Here is a 21,196-nt window from a genome sequence, read left to right as displayed (position 1 = left end):
TTGCTCGGAGGGTCGTTTGGAGTGCTCTGAAGGCGTCAGGGAAGCCTCCGGACGGTCCCTGAAGCCTCCAGAGGGCCTCCCGGGGGGGGCAGGGGAGGCTCTTTTCCTATAAAGGGGAGGCTCCTTTCCTATAAAGCCTCTGGAGCCCGCGGAGGGCGAAAAAAGCATGTAAAAATTGGGGTGTCGCACCTGTTGTGCGTGTATGCGCACTGGGGGGTGTCGTGCATTGCATTATGGGCGTGGCACGCCCACACAGGACCCCCCCTGCGCTCCCCCCACTTGTGGCACGCGAGCCAAAAAAGGTTCGCCATCGCTGGCATAGGGCGAGAGGGTGTAATATGGTATTATGTTGTTTTACCTCTGATACGGTTCCAATTGTAGATGGGGAACTGCCCAGAGTTCTACGTAAGACGGGTGACTGTATCAATGTTTTAAATAAATAAATAAATAATAAATAAAAAATTTTATGGATAATAAAGTAGCCTGTGTTAAAATATTACAATACTATTTAAACAACTCTAAATCTTATCATCTATGTCAAACATAGATGGAAGGTCATGCAAACAGATATATAGCGAAATTGATAAAATTAAAAACTCAATCTTACTCTTGCCCCCTTGTTGAGTGGCATTACATTTTAATGGGCATTTTGCTATGTCATCTTGTTCACATAAATCATAGTTACCTGGTGTATCTGACAGTGGAAGAGGAATGAAAGGGTCAGGAACAGCCAGAAGTGGAGGGCTGGTATCCAGAATATCTTTTGTTTTTTCAACTGGAAAGAAGGGAAGAAGGGAAGAAGAAGGGAAAGGAAAGGAAGGTAGAGAGAAGAAAGGAAGGAAGGAAAGAAAATGGAGTCAAGCAAAGTAAAAGACAGCAAAGAAAAACTGGATTTGTTCAATGCCTTTCTAATATGCTTTTTCCCTGAATATCTGAAGCTATAATTTCCACCTTTATCACAGAGACAAACAAAATAACTCAGCTTCGCATCTCTACATTTTGCATCATCTAGGATTAATACAGGTGTCACTAGATATTTGTCTATAGAATTTTTTTTAAAGATGTCTAGATTTCCTAGGTACACCAATAAATCCCTGGGTTGGCATGCAAAGCCAAAGAAAGATGAACCAGACAGGTGGAGAACAAGGGGGGGGGGCGATGCACCTGGTATCCACACAGAACGAAACGTTTCCTACATTGGCCAAAATAACTTCATCGAAGTGCATAATCTCAACACACACAACACACACACAAAGGAAGCAAAGGAGGAGCTGAAAGAGACTGAGAGCACAGAGGATGCCCCACAGATGACACCCTGACCTTTCCTTTTTGATTGACAGCAGGATAACAAGTGCACTGGACTCAGAAGGAAGCTAGGAAGACATGGAAGAGGCACCCTCCTTAAAATGACCAGTATCCAAGCAGTTTAGTTTTTGAAATCCAGAGTTCTGAGTGATATAGAAGCAAATGACACTCAAGGCTGAATCTATCCATTCAGTATCTCCAAAATCAGTTGCTACCTCCTGTGCCAGCTCAAACCGGGGCACCTAACTTTGACCAGCTCACAAAACTCTTAAAAGTTGCCAAGCTGGACAACCCTGGAGCTAATGTTTCCAAAACGTTTCCCTAGTAGCCACCATTGGAGCACTTGACGGCTGTCATGTTGCAGGATGTGTGTCCAACCATATCTCACAATCCGTTTCTGGGGATTTGAAAGTTGGCACACAGTTCACCTTTAATTTGTAACATTCCATCTCGCAGTGGAGAACACTCCATCACGTTTTACTTTTCCTGGTGCAGCTCAAGACAGGGAAAACCTGTGCGCCTCCTAATGCCAACAAAACAAACCTCCCTTTTATTCATCACGATTAACTGGGTTGACTTAGGCTAGTGGGAGCTGTGCAGCAACATCTGGAGAGCCACAGATTCAATATCTTTGCTATAAACCCGCTGTTCCCAAGTTGGCTGACAACTCATAAAGTGCATCTAGTTGGAGAATGTGATTTATGACACAGACTGAGGGGAGGGAAGAAACAGGGGCAAAGTTCAGCCATAATTTAAATGAGGTAAGATCTGACTGCAATGGGGTATTGCCAAAATGGTGCTCCAAATAAATGACTGGATCTCTTCTTTTGAAATTTGGCTCGAGGCTCATGAATTAATTAGAGCATCTTTTGGAAAACTGACATTGGCAGTGGTGGGGCTGAAGTTTACATGACGTTTGACGAGCATGATGAGGTAGAGCCAATGGAAGCGAAGTCAAGTCAACAGGCCTTGAGGATCTAAGAAAGCTTCCTTCTTCTTTCATCTCATGGCTGCTCATACAATGCTTAATTGTGTTCAAGACAAGATTCAACCTGACAGACCCAAATCAACCCGGGATGAGTCTCCGTCCTTCCTGGCTGCCCCATAACCTACCTGATATGGGTGCAAGAGGAGAAGAGCCGAAGGCGTCCGACTGCGCTGCGGAAGGTGCTGCCTGAAAACCTGGGATCAGGTTCTCCGTTGAACTGTCAAGCTTCTCAGGAGGTTTACCTGGAATTCAAAAGACTCGGTCATTCAATGTTGTGTGTGTTACCCACCACTTGGGGGTGGGATATAACTACGTGGAGATCAGGGAGGGGGAGAACAGGACAACCCGACGGAATTCTGCACGAGAGTTCCAGCGAGGAAAGGTGGAGCAAAGGAGAAAGGTGAAGCCAAGGAACGGCAGTGTCAGGCCTGCAGCCATCTTTTCTTGTGGGTCTATGGCCTGGCATGCTTTCTATTATTTTCTATGGTGGGAAAATGGGAGGAGGGATTGTATGGAGTTAGATGCAATGTAGCCATAACAACATTCTTTCTAGAAAGCCAAGGTCATCCTTTGTCTTTGCACCTCTGCACCTGACTGGAACTGGATGGGTGGAACTGCCAGCATGGCAGTGGGAGTTTGGGCCATGGGATGGACTTGTGGGCGTGATCTTGAACTTTCAACTGGTGGGGAAAACTGGGAAGCTTTCAGATTCGAGTTTTCCCAGATGTGCCAACGTGGCTCTCTTAATAAACTGGAACTTTGAGCAATACTTTGTCTTGGACTCTGATTTAATTTTGGATGCTATTTGGAACCCTGACAGGCAGCCAATGTTATAAGCTGCTGCCAATTTCTAATTGCTTGTATGCCAGGGGTGTCAAACACAAGGCCCATGGGCCAGATCCGGTCCCAGGACCACCTGGGAAACAGCGAAGGACCGGCCCACGGTGCCTCTGCCAGTGAAAATGGCGCTCTTATGTTCATTCACAGTCCGTAATGAGTCACAATTAGTTTGTAAAGAGTCAGACAGAAGTCTGCCAAAGTCTTTCGGGATAAGGCCTGATAAGCACCCACCTTTATCTCCCTTGAAAAGCTGCCAAAGACCTAATTGGCAATTAGCTTTGCCACATGGAGGGAACTTCAGAATTTAAACGGACCAGAACGAACAAAGTTGCTTCCTGCAAAAGCTCATGTCCCATTCGCTCCTCCTTTATGTCTTATGGGACGGGCCAATCATTGCCAAGCCTTACTCCCGAGTCGTCCCTTCTGTCTTAACTGTTCTTGCCTTCTGGCAGCTCTGCGCATGCGCGCACTGGGAACAGGCTCCCGCTGTTCCTCTGCCTCACTGATGTCCAACTCTGGAGGCTCCGGAGGCAGCACATAACTCCCAGATGGCCCTGGCCCCCTCTCTGCCTCCAATACAGAGCCCTCGTCCGAGCCTTCCCCAGCCTCCAGGACTGGCCCATGTTCCACCCCAACCTCCTCACTGTCTGACTCTGCTACCAGCTCCGCAGGCCACCCGCAGACCACAACAATCAGCTTGTCCATTTTGAACTAAAAGCCACTAAAATGCCTTGTTTCACGTGTCATCTTTCAACAGCACGCTTTGATCCAGCTCCTGCATCAACCCCAAACTAACCATCGCTCAGTTTTGCAAAATCCTTATTCAGCAGCTCCTCTGCCGTCAGCTTGGAGAAGTTGTCATCGTCAAAAGGGTTCCAAGTAGAGACATCTGGTGGGTTGTAGACATTTTGCTGAGAAGTCCTCGGAGACCCCGAAGGGGTAGTCGAGGCAGACCTAGAGAGAGAGCCGGCCCAAGAAGTTGAGAGTTAGGAAGGCTACTTCAGTGGTTGGTTGTTCACTAAAGCCACTAAGAGCCACAGACAAAACTAGGCACGTAGGACCACGGAAGCCCTGTCAAGGCTACATACCCTAAAAGAAGTGTTAGATTGTACAGAAATGGATAGGCTAACAATGGAAATAAAGGAGAGAGGAGAAACGGAATACTATTTGATTTCAGACACATGGTATAATTGGTTGGAGAATAGAAGTAAAGATCAAGAAGATTAAAGTAAATTAAGAGGTGACAAAAATGATATATATATATATATATATATATATATATATATATATATATATATATATATATATATATATATATATATATATATATATATATATATATATGTGTGTGTGTGTATATATGTGTATATATGTGTATATATGTGTATATATGTGTATATATGTGTATATGTATATGTATATGTATATGTATATGTATATGTATATGTATATGTATATGTATATATATATATATATATATATATATATATATATATATATATATATATATATATATATATATATATATATATATATATAACCTTACACGGGAAAAGACCCGAATACAAAAAAACCCAGCATATACATATATATGGCATACCAGGGGTTGTAACACAAACACACACACACACACGCACACACACACACACACACATATATATATATATATATACATACATACATACATACATACATACATACATATATGATGTAATGATAATAATAGTATACTGTATAAAATAGATATTCACATAAAAGAAAAGGAAAAATAATGTAAATAACTTGTATGTACACATTAGATATACCGATGCTGGGGCATTGTAAAGATTGAAATTGTGTTACAAAATGAAGAAAATTGTTCAATAATTTTTTTTAAAAAAGACTATATACCCTAAGCCAGTGGTCGGCTAGCCGCGGCTCGCGAGCCACATGCGGCTCTTTACACAGTTTAATGTGGCTCTTCTGTGTGCCGGGCGCCCGCTCCTCTCCCTCCTCTCGGGCACTTCAAAACAAGCGCCCCTTTCCCTTTTTTCTTTTCGACCCACAATGATTAGGGAGGATCTTGAAGCGAGGTGGGAGAAAAAGAGACGGAGGCCAAGGAGCTTCTCCCCCCCCCCCCCCCCCCCGCAAAAATCTTATCAGGGAACCAGTGGGCAGAAGCAAATTAGCTGATCACGCAGCGTGATCGGCTAATTTGCTACTGCCCGCCCGGCTCCCTGGTTAGATTTTTGCTGGGAGGAGGCGGGGGGGGGGGGGGGAGGAAGCTCCTTAGCCTCCGTTTCTTTTTCTCCCTCCTCGCTTCAGGATCCTCCCTAATCATTGTGGGTCGAAAAGAAAAAAGGGAAAGGGGCGCTTGAAAAGAAAAAAGGGAAAGGAGGCAGAAAAAGAAACGGAGGCTAAGGAGCTTCCCCCCCGCCTCCTCCCAGCAAAAATCTAACCGGGGAGCCGGGTGGGCAGTAGCAAATTAGCCGATCACGCCGCGTGATCAGCTAATTTGCTACTGCCCGCCGGCTCCCTGATAAGATTTTTGCGGGGGGGGGGGGAGAAGCTCCTTGGCCTCCGTCTCTTTTTCTCCCTCCTCGCTTCTTGGGGCTCCACCAATGGGGGAGCAAGGCCCGCCCAGCGCCAGGCTTTGGGCTAACACAGAGGTCTGCAAAGTTGGCTGTTTTAAGACTGGTGGACTTCAATTCTCAGAATTCTGGGAGTTGAAGTCCACCAGTCTTAAGAGCCAATTTTGCAGATCCCTAGGCTAATATGATTGATGCCCTTGGTGGACTTCAACTCTCAGAATTCTGGGAGTTGAAGTCCACAAGTCTTCAAGCTGTCAGGTTTGAAGACCCTGGGGTTTTTTTCTAAAGGGTTAGGGGTGCAAGGGTCTTGCAACTTGACAGCTTTAAGACTTGCATGCTTCAGTGCCAGAGTTCCTGAGCCAACATGACTGGAGGAGGAATTCTGGGAGTTGAAGTCCACAAGTCTTCAAGCTGTCAGGTTTGAAGACCCCTTGGGGTTTTTTTCCTAAAGGGTTAGGGATACAAGGATCTTGTAACTTGACAGCTTTAAGACTTGCGTGCTTCAAATGCCAGAGTTTATTGAAACTAAAAACAGTGTACCATCCTATGTATTTTTGGTTTTAAAAATGTGGCTCTCAAAATAAATTTCAATCGTGGTTTTGGCGAGATTTGGCTCAGTTGAAAAAAAAGGTCGCCCACCACTGCCCTAAGCCACTTGAACCACAAAATGGCATATAAATTTGATAAATAAAGTAGAAAATATAAACACAAATTGCCTGCAGCAATCTAGAAGTATATTTGAAAACCCAGGAACAGAAATTAAGCTGACTTCCGTATTTCCAGTGACGTGACGACACATCTTCTTAATTTGAGACATAAGCAAAGAGAGCACTAAGTTTTCCCAGCTCAGAACAAAAAAAACCTGTTATAACTGTAGACCTTTGAACACTTCGGCTTCAGTTAGATCAGGGGTGTCCAAACTTGGGAACTTTTAAGACTTGTAGATTTCAACTCCCAGAATTAAAATTCCCAAGTTAGGACACACCTGGATTAGACAAACCATGAAAAGAGCAGCCAAAAGAGAATCCCTTTTCTTACATATTTTGAAGGGGGACATAAAGATGCCTGGGTATTTTCGCTGGCGCAAGAAGGTCCATTGCTGCAGTGGTCACCAACTGGTAGTCCGTGGACAATTGGTGGTCTGCGAGAAAAGTTTGGGGGTCCGCAGAAAAATCTCTGCATTTTTTATATTGCACTAAATCAGGGATCTTCAAACTACGACCCTTGGGCTGGATACAGCCCGCCTAAGCAATTACTCCCACTCGCTGACGGCATGGGGTCCTTCAGGCACTTAGCTTGGCTGCCTGTTTTGTAGCTCCAGCCCTTCCCTCCCTCCCTCTCTGGGAGTCCAGGCGCTTCAGTGAGTGGTGCACAAAACTTCGACTGGGTTCCTCAGAAGACAGAGTTTGCAGGGGGCCGATCTAGCGCCCGGGCTGGCTACAAGAGAAGCATTCATTCTTGGCTGTATTTGAGATTCTTCCCTGCAACGGACAACAAACCGAGGGTTGACCCAGGTGCTTCTCTCTGCTAACGGACGGCCAAGCTAAGTGCCTGAAGGACCCCCATCCTGTCACTAATTCATACTAGTGGTCCAGGGGATTTAAAATTATGAATTTAATGGTCCCTGAGGTCCCAAAAGGTTGGTGAGCCCTGCATTGGTGGTAACATCAGGGCGATTCCTTCAACTAATTTTCAGATAATCAGATTCTCATAAAAACGTGGTTGCCCTTCAATAAAAAAAGGCGGCTTTGAGCCAAAGCAAGGCAGAGAAACCACAGGCTTCACGCATCCACACTTGCTTGGAGCAATCCATCTTTCTCCAGGATTATTTTTGGCAAAGTAGAAGACAGATTCACCTTCCTCCTGTTTGCTCTCTAATGAGCTGACGATAAAGTAGATCATGGCTTCCCCACCCCCTGCCGCTTCCTTTTATTTCTTTTTTACAACATCCCTGTGAGATACCTCAATTCAAGAAATAGAGATTGACACAAAAGCTCCCGGTGACTTTTGCAGCTGAATTTGCAGAGGTGTGAACCCTGGGTGCTCTGTTGAAACAGCCCTGGGCTGGGCATCGCTTGTTAACTGTTCCAGCCTTGGACTGGGCACTGTTTCTGCCCTCTGATGGCTGGGCTCTAATGCTGCCATTTGAATGTGGCATATGCAGTGCCGTGCAGTGAGCCATGGGCAGATCAGTACGTTGGGGAAACAAAACAACCACTTCATAAATGCATGGCACAACGAAGGAGAATAAACTCATCAGGACAAGATTCAGCTGTCCATCTGCATTTAAAAGACACAGGCCGCTCTTTGGAAGACAGCAAAGTCCACCTTCTAGACAGAGAGGACTGCTGGTTTTAAAGAGGGGTCCAAATTGAACAGTTCTCTCTCTCAACAGAGGGGGAGGGGAATACGACATCATCTATCTCCAGTCTACAACACAGTCCATTCAAGCGAAACGTCTTCAAAGAAAAAACCAGAAAGTCCAGTTGCCTCTTTAAAAAGCACCTTTGAGACAACCAGGACCTGCAGGATGGAGAATCTCCATAGAGATCTGGAAGCTGCCTGCAGTCCTTGGGAATGCAGCAACATAAAAGCCAAGAAATGCTCCAGCTAAATGGAATTCCACAGCCATATGTACTTAGAGCCCCCTTCATGGACCCCATCAACATTAAGAAAACTAAGGTCATGGCATCTGGCCCTCTCAATTCCTGGCAAATAGATGGGGAAGAAATGGAGGGAGTGACAAATTTTATTTTCCTGGGCTCCAAGATCGCCACAGATGGGGTCTGAAGCCAAGAAATTAAAAGACACTTGTTCCAGAGTGGAAAGCTCTAGACAGCATCCTAAAAAGCAGAGACATCCCCCGGCCAACAAAAGTGCATATAATCAAGGCTGTGATTTTCCCAGTTGCAATGGATGGCTGTGAAAGTTGGACCATAAGGAAGGCTGAGCGCCAAAGAATGGAGGCCTTTGAACTCTGGTGCTGGAGAAGACTCCTGTGAGTCCCTTGGACTGCAAGGCCATCCAACCGGTCAGTCCAAGAGGAGATCAACCCTGACTGTTCTTTAGAAGGCCAGATCCTGAAGAGGAAACTCAAGTACTCTGGCCATCTAATGAGAAGGACAGACTCCCTGGAGAAGAGCCTCATGCTGGGAACAATGGAGGGCAAAAGAAGAAGGGGACGACAGAGAATGAGGTGGCTGGATGGAGTCACTGAAGCAGTCGGCGTGAGCTTGAATGGACTCCAGAGGAGAAGACCTGGAGGAACGTTGTCCATGGGGTCGCAATGGGTCGGACACGACTTCACAACTAACAACAATAACATGGACTTAGGGAAGCTGCAGGGCAACAAGGATAACAGCTTGAAGGTAGCTGGAAAAGGATGGCAAGATGGCTCCTTCAGAAGGGAATTTCAGATAATCTGGACTGGGTCATCTGTTCTCATTGCCTTTCTTCTCCCCTGGATTTAGGTCGACTATAAAGTCCTCAAACTTCCCATTAAATTAATTTCAGTGTCCTCTAACTTACCTGTGGCTCCCCAAGAGGAGCAGGTGATGGCCCCAGACTTACTTGGACTTATTGAGGCTTGCTTCCGCAGCTGCTGCCTGTAGCAGTTGTGTTGATTTACTGGCAGGGACCCCAAAGACGGTGCTGTGGGTCACATCGCTTAGAATCCGCCGGTGGCCACCTCGCTGAGTCTTGGGGGACGATGGTGGAGTCAGAGACCCCACCTTCTGTCCCTGGATAGCTGATGGAGGAGTGGTTGACGTCTTTTGTTGTCTTGGAGGCGCTTGCTTTTAGGTAAACAAAACAGGGAAACAGGGATAAGAAAAAGGAAGAGAAAGAAAGAAAGAAAAAATGAAGAGAGAGAGAGAGAGAGAGAGAGAGAGAGAGAGAAAAGAAAAAGAGAGAAAGACAAAGAGAGAGAAGGAAGGGAGGAAGGGAGGTATGGCAGCTATTCAGAAGCTTCTATAGTAGAGAATTCTTTATGAACAACACATCAAACAATTTAACAGAAATGAAAATGCAACCAAGCAGGATTGCATCACAGAGCATCAGATTATTACCATGTGCATGATGGGTTATTCCATAATCTCCTGCAAGGAAAATGTCAATCTATTGTTCTGGGTGTGTAGAGGCACACACACACACATGCTTAACAATAGCAATAGCCCTTAGATTTATATACTGCTTTACTGTCCTTTACAGCCCTCTGTAAGCCGTTTATAGAGTCAGTCTATTGGCTCCAACAATCTGGCTCCTCATTTTACCGACCTCGGAAGGATGGAAGGCTGAGACAACCTTAAGCTTAGTGAGATTCGAACTGCCAAATTGCAGGCAGCCGGCAGTCAGCAGAAGTAGCCTGCAGTACTGCATTCTAACCACTGTGCTGCCATGGCTCAGAGAGCTATTCACACAGAGTTTCCCTCCCTGTATATATGGAAGGCGACGGAGGTCAAAACGCACCATAATACCTAAATAAGATTGCTCTAATTTCTATCATTTTCCAAATGAGGGACCCCTTCAAAGGAGGTGGAAGGAAGCCCCCAACCTCTTCAAAAACAGAAAAGCCAGAAGATTCCCCCATCCCAGAACTGTTGTGAGTCTATTTTATTGCCTCTTTTCTAACCACAGCACAAGTCCTGACCTGACCTACACCAGGTTTTCATTTCTTTTGGAACCCACCTGTGTCGTTTCCCACCCAGCCTCAGCTAAATTTTCACAGGTAACTTATGATGATATCCAGATAGTCGAGAGATGGAGGAAGCAGCTGAATTATTTGCTGATTTATGACAAACACTTGTATGCTGGCACATTGCAAGACTCCAGACAGTTCACGGTCCATAAAACATAAAAAACCAACATTAAACAACACAAAAATGCCACTAAAAATTCAATTAAAAACCATAAAAGCAAACAGAATGAAGATGGGATGATTCAAGGCCAACAGAAGAAGCAGCCCGTAATCTATCAGTCAAATCCCCAAAGGCCTGTGAAATAATAAGAATCCTTTTCAACTCCTGACATGCTGGCTGGGGAATTCTGGAAGTTGAAGTTCTCTCTCCCTCTCTCCCTCTCCCTCTCTCTCTTTCTGCGTCTCAGTCTCTGTTGTTCTCTCTGTCTCTCTCTCTTTCTCTGTCTCTCTCTCTCTCTCGCTTGCCTTCTATCTCTCTGTCTCTGTCTTTCTTTCTCTGTCTCTCTGTCGGTCTCAGTCTCTGTCGGTCTCTCTCTCTCTCTTTCTATCTCTGTCTATTTCTATCTCTGCCTCTCTTTCTGTCTGTCTCTCTCTTTCTGTGTCTCTGTCTCTGTCAGTCTCTCTCTCTTTCTGTCTTTCTCTCTCTTTCTATCTCTCTGTCTGTCTCTCTCTGTGTCTCTTTCTCTCTCCTGCCTCTGTCTCTCCCTTTCTATGTCTCTCTGTATCTCGTTTTGTCTCTCTCTTTCTCTACCCCTCCCCCTCTCAAATTGTTAATATGAGCACTGTGTCCCTTCTGCCCTGATGCCCATGGAATTAATAAAAGTGATGACCGAAGAAATCTCTTCACTCAGGCACGTTTTACTTCTGTAAGCAAGAATAGTTGGGGGTGGGGACCAGGGAGGGGCTTTTCCCCCAGACCAGCTCTTGAAACCAGATGGCTTCAGCAACTCAGAGCAACGGGGAAAATTGTGCACAAACACCTCCAGCTCTGGGCTGGAACCCACTTCCCTGCCGTTTTTATTTGAATGCACACAAGAGACAGAAGAGCCTGGATTTCAAAAAAGAAACAAATGGGAATGATTACAGTGCAATATAATTAAGAGTCAGTCTGTAAGGGGGGGGAGGTGCAGGGAGGATGAAATTGACTTGCCAGCATCTGCAGGGATGGGAGCAGAGGCTCCTGGCAAGGCTCCAGCCTTTTATTCGGAAGCAGCTGCTTCTCTTGATGCAGGAAAAGCCCCGGTTTTCATTAACCAAAGAGCACTTGATAAGCGCATACATTATAAGCATTAAATGGAAGGTCTCTTAGGATGGATGGGAGAGCTCTGGAAGTAAGAAACTATGGGGCTTCAGCACAGCTAACCCTAAGAGTATGTAACACCCCCCCCCCAATCCCATGAGCTTTTCCAGGTTGCCCCTTAGTCCCTCTAAGACAGAGGTCTTCAAACCTGGCAACTTGAAGACTTGTGGACTTCAACTCCCAGAATTCCCCAGCCAACATAACTTACTCTCTTGTAATCCCTTCCTCTGCCATCTCTCCACTTAGATCAGAGGTCTTCAAACTTGGCAAGTTTAAGACTTGTGGACATCAACTCCCAGAATCCTCCAGCCAGCATAACTTACTGTTTGGGGACCCCTGCTCTAAGAATTCCAGGTAACAACCTTGAAATTCCTGCTTCTATTCGCAGAAGGTTCTGGGTGTTGGCAATCGACCAGTGAGCCGGGGGAAGGAGTCAAACAGGGAAGTAGTCTAGTATCCATATGTGGCTGTAAGAGGCGATGTCTGACCCCTCTTGGATGCCATTGAGCCTCATCTAGTCTAAGCCAGGTGCTAACCATTATTCTGAGATCCCCATATGTAGGCTTGGGCAATAGAACGGCGAATTGAACTCTTCACATGTGGATCTGGTTTTGGCACCTGCAAAAGACATCTCTATAGTCAAGCTGCTACTAGTAGTAGAGTGAGCAGATGAGAAGAGCTGTGGGCCATTTATCTTTTGCATGCTAATTGTCCAGCCTGCAGCTCTCCACAGACCTGCGTCAAGCAGCCGGAAGAGGTAAGTGTCGATCGGGCAAGCTGGTGGCCATGGATTTCTGCCACCGGTTTGGAAAACCGATGCCAATTGTCCCTGCCGGTTTGGCTGTCCTGGGCGGAACTGGGAGGATTTCACCCCTACTCTGTTTGCATCTCAGAATAAATACAATCAAAGTTTCAAGGTTCACAGAGAGGCATAAACTGACCGTGCGAGGTTGGTCCATATCACACGCTAGGCTGATGGGTGGTTGCCTATTGTTGAATGCATGGCTTGTTGCCTTCTCCAAACACAACTACTTGTCCACCCCAATTGTTCTGGGAGGCCAAGGGGTCTTCCGTTTCCCCTCTTCCTTGGCATTTGCTCCCCAAAGCCAAGCTCTCCTATGTCCAAGCAGGGCACTGCCCACAAAATGAACATTTGTACAACCATGCAATGCAGAGTAAAGGCCAAGGAGGCCCACGAAACGGAGCTAACTTCAGCTCTTCATTCCAAATATGGAATCAACTCCTTCCAAATTCTTTTTTCAGTGATTTGGAATTTTGCAAACCATCCCGCCCACGTGGCCACCCCAGCCCCAGCCGGCTCTGCTAAAGGAAGGCCTTCTCCTCCCTCCCTTGCGTCTCCTCCAGCCGTGGAAGGGAGGCCAAAACAAACACCAGAGCTGCTCTCCCATCTGCCTTGAAAGGAAGCCGAGCGAGGGAAGAGAGGCTGCCTTATGCAGGAGAGGCTTCGTCCACTCCCCAGCACAAAGCAGGGTCAGTTCATTGGGTCAATGATTGGTCAAATAACAATAAAGTATTCAAGAGTATTAATGTTATGAGGTCAGAACTTATGCCAATGATGAGGCAGATGCATGAATGATTTGGCTGCAGTCATCACAGAATGGCAGAACTGTAATATTTATCTTGATAAATCTTTATCTGCTTTTCTTTCAGGTTGCCCATCAAAATGAGATCTCATCTACTGAATGTCAACTCCCAATGTTGCCATAGCAAGAGAAGGGGCGGAGCGCATTCCACGCGTACTGCCGGCTGAAGTCGGGCTCTCAGATTACTGCAGCAGGCTTGGGAGGGGTGCACTTCATTGGGGAATGTGATTTATGACACAGACTGAGGGGAGGGAAGAAACAGGGATAAAGTTCAGCTATAACTCAAACAAAGCTTAGACCTGACTGCAAAAAGATCTTGCCAAAAATAAATGCTCCTAATAAATGACTACCATATTTTTCAGAGTAAAAGATGCACCTGAGTATTAGACGCACCAAGGTTTTGAAGAGGCAAATTAAAAAAAAGTTTTTGCACTCTGCAAACCTCCCCAAAATGGCCCATTTTTCACAAAAACGCACCCGGTTCCCCCCCTCCCCAAAAAAGGAATGAATAGCCTTTAGGGGGCTTGCAGAGTCCTCCTGGGGGAGAGGGGGCACCCCAAAATGAGCAGAAAATGGCAATTTTCTGTCAAAAAAATTGCATGCATAGCCTTTAGGAGGCTTATAGAGTACTCCTGGGGGTTGGGGGGGCAAAACTGAGCAAAAAATGGCCCATTTTTCACTCATTTCTGCCCTCCCCAGTCCCAGGAGCTCTCTGAAGCCTTCTACAGGCTATGCACGGCCATTTTGTTGAAGGGGCAGGGTTTTAGGAGGCCAAAAATGCTGTATTCAGTGTATAAACACACCCAGATTTTCAGCCTCTTTTTTGCGGGAAAAAGGTGCGTCTTAAGCTCCGAAAAATACAGTAATTTTCCTTTGAAGTTTGGTCCGAGCCTCATGAATCAATTAGGGCATTTTTTGGAAACCTGACACCAGCTTTGTAAAGTATAGCAAACCAAAGAGATCAGGATCACTTTTTTTTGCAAAACCTCTATTAGCAGAAATTTGTAAGGCCCCTGTGCTTCCTCCTCCCTCCTTCATGGGAACTAGGAAGCGGAAGTTATCTTCTTGGAACAGGCTTAAGCCGCATTTCTCTCATAGTTATACAGGCAGTCCTTGACTTACAACAGCAATTAAGCCCATAATTTCTATTGTTAAGCAAGGCAATTGTTAAGTGAGTCACACCTAATAGTACCCCCTTTTTTTGTTGCTATGGTGGTTAAGAAAATCACTTGCAGTTGTTAACAACAAGGTTGTTAAGTGAATCTGGCCTCCCAATTGACTTTGCTTGGCAGAGGGTCGCAAAACGCAATCCCATGACCCCGGGACAGCCGTCCTAAATACATGCTAATTGCCAAGTGCCCAAATTTTGACCATGGGGCTACAGGGATGGCTGTGACCATGCTTAGTGCAAGGACAAGCTGCAAGTCACTTCTTCCATGCTGTTGTAACTTTGAACCGTCGCTAAATGAATGGTTATAAGTCAAAGACTCCCTGTACCGGCAACAGACCTTCCCACAGCCCTCAAGGCCACTCCGTCTGCCCTCCACAAACATGAGTCACAGTGCTACCAAAAGCACAGTTATTAGTGCCTTTTGCATAACAGTTCCACAGGTTTACTACCTGGAGTAGCCTTTCGCCTTGGATTTTGCCGATTGGTTCACATTGCTACTTCCAGAACAGAACCAGCAGAATCTAGTTCCAGTTCAAGCTACTAGTTTTGACCAGTTTGGGTCACCAAACTATAAAAAAAGATGTTGAGACTCTTTAGAAAGAGGGCAGAGAAGAGCAACCAGGATGATGAGGGGACTGGAGGCTAAAACATACGATGAACGGTTGCAGGAACTGGGCCTGGCTAGTCTAGGGAAGAGAAGGACCAGGGGAGATAGGAGAGCAGTCTTCCAGTATTTGAGGGGCTGCTGTAGAGAGGAGGGGGTCAAGCTATTTTCCCAAGGTCAGACAAGGAACAATGGATGGAAACTGATCAAGGAGAGATTCAACCTGGAAATAAGGAGACATTTTCTGACAGTGAGAACAATCCACCCATGGAAGAGAAGTTGCCTTCAGTAGTTGTGGGAACTTCATCACTGGAAGCTTTCAATAAGAGGCTGGGCTTCCATCTGTCAGAAATGGTGTAGGATCCCCTGCTAGGGCGGGGGTTGGACTAGATGATCTACAAGGTCCCTTCCAACTCTGTTAATCTGTATATACTAAAGCAGAGGTCTCCAAGCCTGGCCATTTTAAGACTTGTGGACTTCAACTCCCAGCAAAACTGGCTGAGGAATTCTAGGAGTTGAAGTCCACAAGTCTTAAAGGGGCCACGTTTGGAGACCCCTGTGCGAAAGAGCTGCTGGATACCCTCAGACAATGCCCAGTCAAAGATCTGCCGGCTGCACTCAGACAACACGCCAAACTGGGCTAGATTTCTTCAACTTGCCTTTATTCTTTATGACGTAGACCCTGAGCTCCACTTAGCCCGTGGGGTCGGCCTCACGCAGGAGGGCATGGTGCAGGGCACGGAGAGCTACCTGTTCCTTACCGGGTGTTCCTGGCTGGGCACTGCCGGCGCAACCGAAGGCGGCACCTGTGGTTGCTGCAGGAGCTGTGCGGGGGGCTTCTGCTGTCCGGCAACAATCTTGGCTTGGATGGCGGCTTGCTGGGCCAACAGCTGTGGCGGCGGCGGTGGCTGCATGGCAGCCACTGCTCCCTGCTGCACCACCGGGAATTGCGGCTTTCCGGACGTCAGGGCAGGCTGTGGCATCTTGTGGGCCTAGGAGCGGAAAGCAAAGCCTTCGTCACTGCCTGCCAGCGAAGTAAAGCGGAGCGATGTGACAGGTTCTCCCCACCCACCCTTCAGCCCAAAGTGAGCTCATGGGCCAACGTCTAACTGAGGGATCGCAGCAGAGCTTGAGAGAGAAAGGGGGGGGGGGGCTAACTGGGCAGATGCACCGGAACATAAGATGCACCATGATTTTGAAATAGAGGTAAATAAATAAACAAAAAAAATTGCACTCTGCAGGCTTCCCAAACCCTCCGCAGGCCTCGTTTTTTGCAAAAACAAAAACAAAACAGGGCATGCAAAGGCTTTGGGAGGCTTGTATAGTGCTCCTGAGGGCTGGGGGCAAAAACGAGCAAAAACAGTCCATTTTTGGCTCGTATTTTGCCCTCCCCAGCCCCCAGGAACACGTTGCAAGCCTCCCAAACCCACTGCATGGCCATTTTGCAAAGGGGGTGGGGTTTTGGTAGGCTAAAAATGCTGTATTCCGTGTATAAGATGCACCCAGATTTTCACCCTCTTTTTTTTGGTGGGGGGGGGGGAAGGTGCGTCTTATACTTTGAAAAATACGGTACATCAGATGGCCACCCGTTCTGGAGACTGCAAGCAGGATTAAACCCCAAATCCAATGCCCTTCCCATCCCACTCTGCTCTGGTTTGACTCATTTTCTTCTCTTCCACTTCCTCATTTACAGAAGGATAGTGAAATAAACGCAAGTGAAGTCTTGGGGGATTAAAGCAGATGTGATTTCGGTTTTCCTGGGCCAACTGAATCCAATGGGGCACCAGGGTTAACCCCCACACTGCTTGTGTTTGCACAAAGACACTCCATGGCAGGGGTCTCCAACCCTGGCAACTTTAAGCCTGGAGGACTTCAACACCCAGAATTCAACACCCAGCAAAGCTGGCTTGGGATTTCTGGGAGTTGAAGTCCGCCAGGCTCAAAGTTGCCACGGTTGGAGACCCCTGCTCCATGGCCTTGGATGACCCTCCCCATAACGATATAAAGTCAGTTCTCTTTTAGCCACTACAATTGGGATCAGAGCTGAGGAAGCTTCTTGGATGAGAAGTGAAATGTCTTCAAAGACAAACCAGAAAGTTGTCTCTTGAAAAAGAAGAAAAAACACCTTTTAGGACATTTAAGCAAAGTCGTTGCTAAGCTAAACCTCACCCGCGCTTATTATGCATCTTATTTCAGCTTTCTTTTGCTTGGCAAGACTTACGAAGGTCACAAACAGGATTTGGGCAACGAGTTACGCTTTTTTGTCACTGCTGTAACTGCGAATGGTCGCTAAATGAGGCAAGGTTCTGCGAACTGACCCATCAGCTCTGCTTTTGCCACCTCAACTCTCACGCCAAAAGGGAGACGGACACAGCTGGCAAAAAAAGCTGGAACTTCCCAGCCTTACCTGTTGTACCTGCAGGGGTGATATCTGCGGGGGTTGCTGGTAAAAGAGAGCCGTGGCCGGCGGCTGCGGCTGCTTGAGGAAGAGCTGGTGCTGCGGCGTGGCCTGGGCTGAAGGGAGCTGGGCTTGTGCAGTGGCCACAGCAGCCACCGGCTGGGCAGCCCCAGCAGCCTTGGGCTGGGTCGGTTGAGGCAGAGAATTTGGCTGAGGAATGGCTGCAGGAAGGGGAGGAGCTGCAAGCAGAGAGCAGGACGGGCAGGAGGTTAAATGCAGCACAGGTGAGGCATTTCCTTTCTTTTTTATTATTATTCTGAGGATCATACACACAATTACAATCTGGAATAACACAAGTGAAATTGGCTTTCCCAATCACAAGGAGTTTTGGCCACAATTCTTTTTGCTGCAAGCTTCATGCTTTCTTGTCGGATGGGAAACTAGTTACAAAGGAATCAGTTATGAAGTTTCTCCTTAGTTCCAGGTTGCTTCTTTCCCTGATTAGTTTCCATCCGTTGTTTCTTGTCCTGCCTCCTGGTGCTTTGGAGATTAAACTGACCCCCTCTTCTTTGTGGCAACCCCTCAAATACTGGAATGCTGCTGTAAAGGAAGACCACATTAAAGTACTGCATCCAGTTTTGGTCATCAGACTATAAAAAAGAAACTGAGACTCTAGAAAAAGTGCAGAGAAGAGCAACCAGGATGATTAGAGGACTGGAGGCTAAAACATATGATGGACGGTTGCAGGAACTGGGCATGGCTAGTCTAGTGAAGAGAAGGACCAGGGGAGACAGGAGAGCAGCCTTCCAATATTTGAGGGGCTGCTACAGAGAGGAGGGGGTCAAGCTATTTTCCAAAACACCTGAAGACCAGACAAGGAATAGTGGATGGAAGCTGACCAAGGAGAGATTCAACTTGGAAATAAGGAGACATTTTCTGACAGTGAGATCAATCCATCCATGGAACAGAAGTTGCCTTCGGAAGTTGTGGGAGCTTCATCCCTAGACGTTTTCAAGAAGAGACTGGATGGCCATCTGTCAGAAATGGTGTAGGGTCTCCTGCTTGGGCCCCAGGGGGTTGGACTAGATGACCTACAAGACCCCTTCCAACTCTGTTAGCCTATATCTGTATCTTACCTCCCTCTAAGGTGAGATTGGCTCCCACCCTCTTGAGGTTAAAGACCACGCCAGATGGCCTGGAGAGCCAAGAGGGAAGTTTTACAGTGGAGGTGGACAGCTCATTAAAGGCCAATTCCCACCCACCCACCCACCCACCCATATTCGGCTCCTTCCTCTTCCATCTTTGCCATCTGATCTTAATTTATCTACTTTGCCATTTTATGTCTGATGATTTTAATGATTTTTTTTTAGCGTCTTGGGAAGCAAATAAATTCTGCCATAAATAAATCCTAAACAAACAAGGGCTCTCACCTTGTGGCTGGACGCTGGCCTGGACTGCAGGCCTCTTCCTGGGAGTCAAGGCAGGTTGAATGGGCAGAATTCCTGGATTGGGTTGCGTTTGCCCGGCTTTGGGTCTCTGGCGTGGCGTGATGGATGTTTCTGTTGTAGGAATAGGATCCGTCAGCCTGCCAGGGACAGACATACGAAACAAGAGGACTGTTAGGACTGTGATGGGGAACCAATGGCACGCACGGCAGAGGTGGCACACAGAGCCCTCTCAGTGGTCATGCGCACCATCGCCAGCTGCTCTTCTGGTTCTGGCACGCAGATGCGCTCCGGCCAGTTGGGGTGCCAGAAAACAGCCAAAAAATGGCCAAAACCCCAACCGTTTTTCTGGCCGTTTTCCAGGGCATTTTTTGAGCTGTTTTCAGGGCCAAAAATGGCCTGGAAAATGGCCCCAAAATGGCACGAAAAACAGGCATGCCAGCTGGTCTTTGAGTTTCCGGTAGTCCGGCACATGCACACACATTTCGATTAAGGCACTTGGTTCTGAAAAGGTTCGCCATCTCTGGGTTAGAATAATGGCCCAAGTGTTTAGAGAATCCCCTGGTTGTATAGATCAGGGCTCACCAACCTTGGCAACTTTAAAGACTTGTGGACTTCAACTCCCAGAATTCCTCAGCCAGCTTTGCTGGGAATTCTGGGAGTTGAAGTCCCTAAGTCTTAAAGTTGCCACGTTTGGAGACCCCTGGTCCTGTACATGGCCAGGGTCCCTAAGATAACTAACTTCCTTCTTTTCTGGAACCAAAGGATCAAACGGAGAAAAGCAAGGAGCCCACAATCCCTCAACTTTGCTAGAGAAGCTCCACAAGCTACAGGAGGAGGCAAATTTATGTGATACTTTAATTTTCAACTGAACTGCAGAATACCGACTTTCGTAATCCCGAAATCAGAAACGTGGGCTCCTAGAATACGAGTCTCTATGAGCCAATCAGGAAAAGGGAGAGTCCAAGAGGAGCAGGTACCCAAAGTCATTAAATTGGATGCTAAGGCAGGTCACCAGGCCCCTGGCCGTGACCCAATTCTGCCCCATATCTATGAAGACTCCTGTCTTCCAGAGAGGCGTGGACAGAAGTTTTTAAGGGTTTTTTTCCCCTTTAAAAAACGTTTTTCAGACTATTTTAGAGCATACCCAACAGTTTTTCTCCTGCCCCGCACTGGCAGGCAACCAGGCTTTTGGTCTTGGCCACGGTGGCCACGTGGGTAAGGTGCCACAAAAGCAGGCTCTGAAGGACCCATACAGTTCTTGGGCTCCACTGTCGTTTGCCTTTCCTAGAATGTAGTTTTCGGTCCAATCGAGAAGACTTGGAACACTTTAAATCAGGGATCTCCAAACTTGGCAACTTTTAGGATGTGTGGACTTCAACTTTTATGCCTGCTAGGGAATTCTGGGAGTTGGAAGTCCAGAAAAAGTCGCCAGGTTTTCTTTAAAGTCACGGGATGCACTCACACTTGAAAGCCGCCTCTTGTTTGAGATGGGCACTTTTCCATGCACCCCAAGTGGACTTGGAAACAGCTGCTGGAGTGGAGTGCGATTGTTGTGGATGCGTCTATAAAAAGGACTTTTGTCCAGATTTGGCCCGATGGCTCTACATTGCTTTGCTTTCTTTCCACTTCTATGAATACCCCACAAAGAGCTGCTTTCAGGGGACACGGAAACAAGCTCACCCTCCCAGAAACAAACATCCAACCCAAGCAGAGACTCAAAGGGGAGAAGCTTCTGCAATCAGAAGGCTTCCAGGTAAGTGGGAGAAGACGGAACAGGCAAAATAATTCACCTCCGAACAAGGACAAAAATTTAAGAAAAGCAAGAACAGACTAAGGAGAGTTTGGATCATCTAGAACGGGGGGGGGGGGTGAAACTCAATTTCATGGAGGGCCATATCAGGGTTGTGTTTGACCTTGGGGAGGGGGGAGGGGGGCATGGCCAGCTCAACATCACTAGTGTCGGGGACGCCTATGGTGGCCCCAGCGCTTTGCCATCGACGGCGGTCTCCCCAGCTCCGTTTCCGGCTGCCATAGGGTCCTGCCAGTGTACACGGAGATTGACTCCCCTGGTCTAGAAAAAGGCAAAGGACAGGAATGCCAAACCACAATTTTAATCCTTAACATCGGCGTTGAAATTCTGTGTTTTTTATTTAGTGTGAAGAGGGAAAGACTTTATTTTTTGTTATTTTACATTAGGAAAATGTAAAGGTTCTCCTTGCACATATTTGCCAGTCACTCCTGACTCTAGGGGGCAGTGCTCAGCTCCGTTTCA

The 21,196-nt window shown here is 46.9% G+C and overlaps 1 protein-coding gene across 21 annotated transcripts in view; it reads right to left on the bottom strand.

Moving 5' to 3' along the window:
* The window catches only part of AAK1 (AP2 associated kinase 1), a 99,795-nt gene that overhangs the window by 40,520 nt on the left and 38,079 nt on the right, over positions 1-21,196 (bottom strand). For 13 of the 21 annotated variants that reach the window (XM_081960939.1, XM_081960958.1, XM_081960957.1 and 10 more), the window contains exons 11-17: positions 18,907-19,061; positions 17,486-17,715; positions 15,840-16,070; positions 9,274-9,497; positions 3,930-4,087; positions 2,419-2,535; positions 686-775 (exon numbers count right to left, since the gene is read on the bottom strand). In XM_081960939.1, coding sequence (XP_081817065.1) covers positions 686-775; positions 2,419-2,535; positions 3,930-4,087; positions 9,274-9,497; positions 15,840-16,070; positions 17,486-17,715; positions 18,907-19,061 — 1,205 coding nt within the window. The remainder of the gene's footprint in view (positions 1-685; positions 776-2,418; positions 2,536-3,929; positions 4,088-9,273; positions 9,498-15,839; positions 16,071-17,485; positions 17,716-18,906; positions 19,062-21,196) is intronic. The other 8 variants (XM_081960956.1, XM_081960959.1, XM_081960943.1 and 5 more) reach the window with 1 other exon arrangement.

This window comes from Natrix helvetica (genome assembly GCF_964273705.1).
Source record: "Natrix helvetica genome assembly, chromosome: 8".
Lineage (NCBI taxonomy): Eukaryota > Metazoa > Chordata > Lepidosauria > Squamata > Natricidae > Natrix > Natrix helvetica.
Note: the sequence above shows the minus strand (reverse complement) of the source record. Positions and strands in the feature narration are given on the sequence as shown.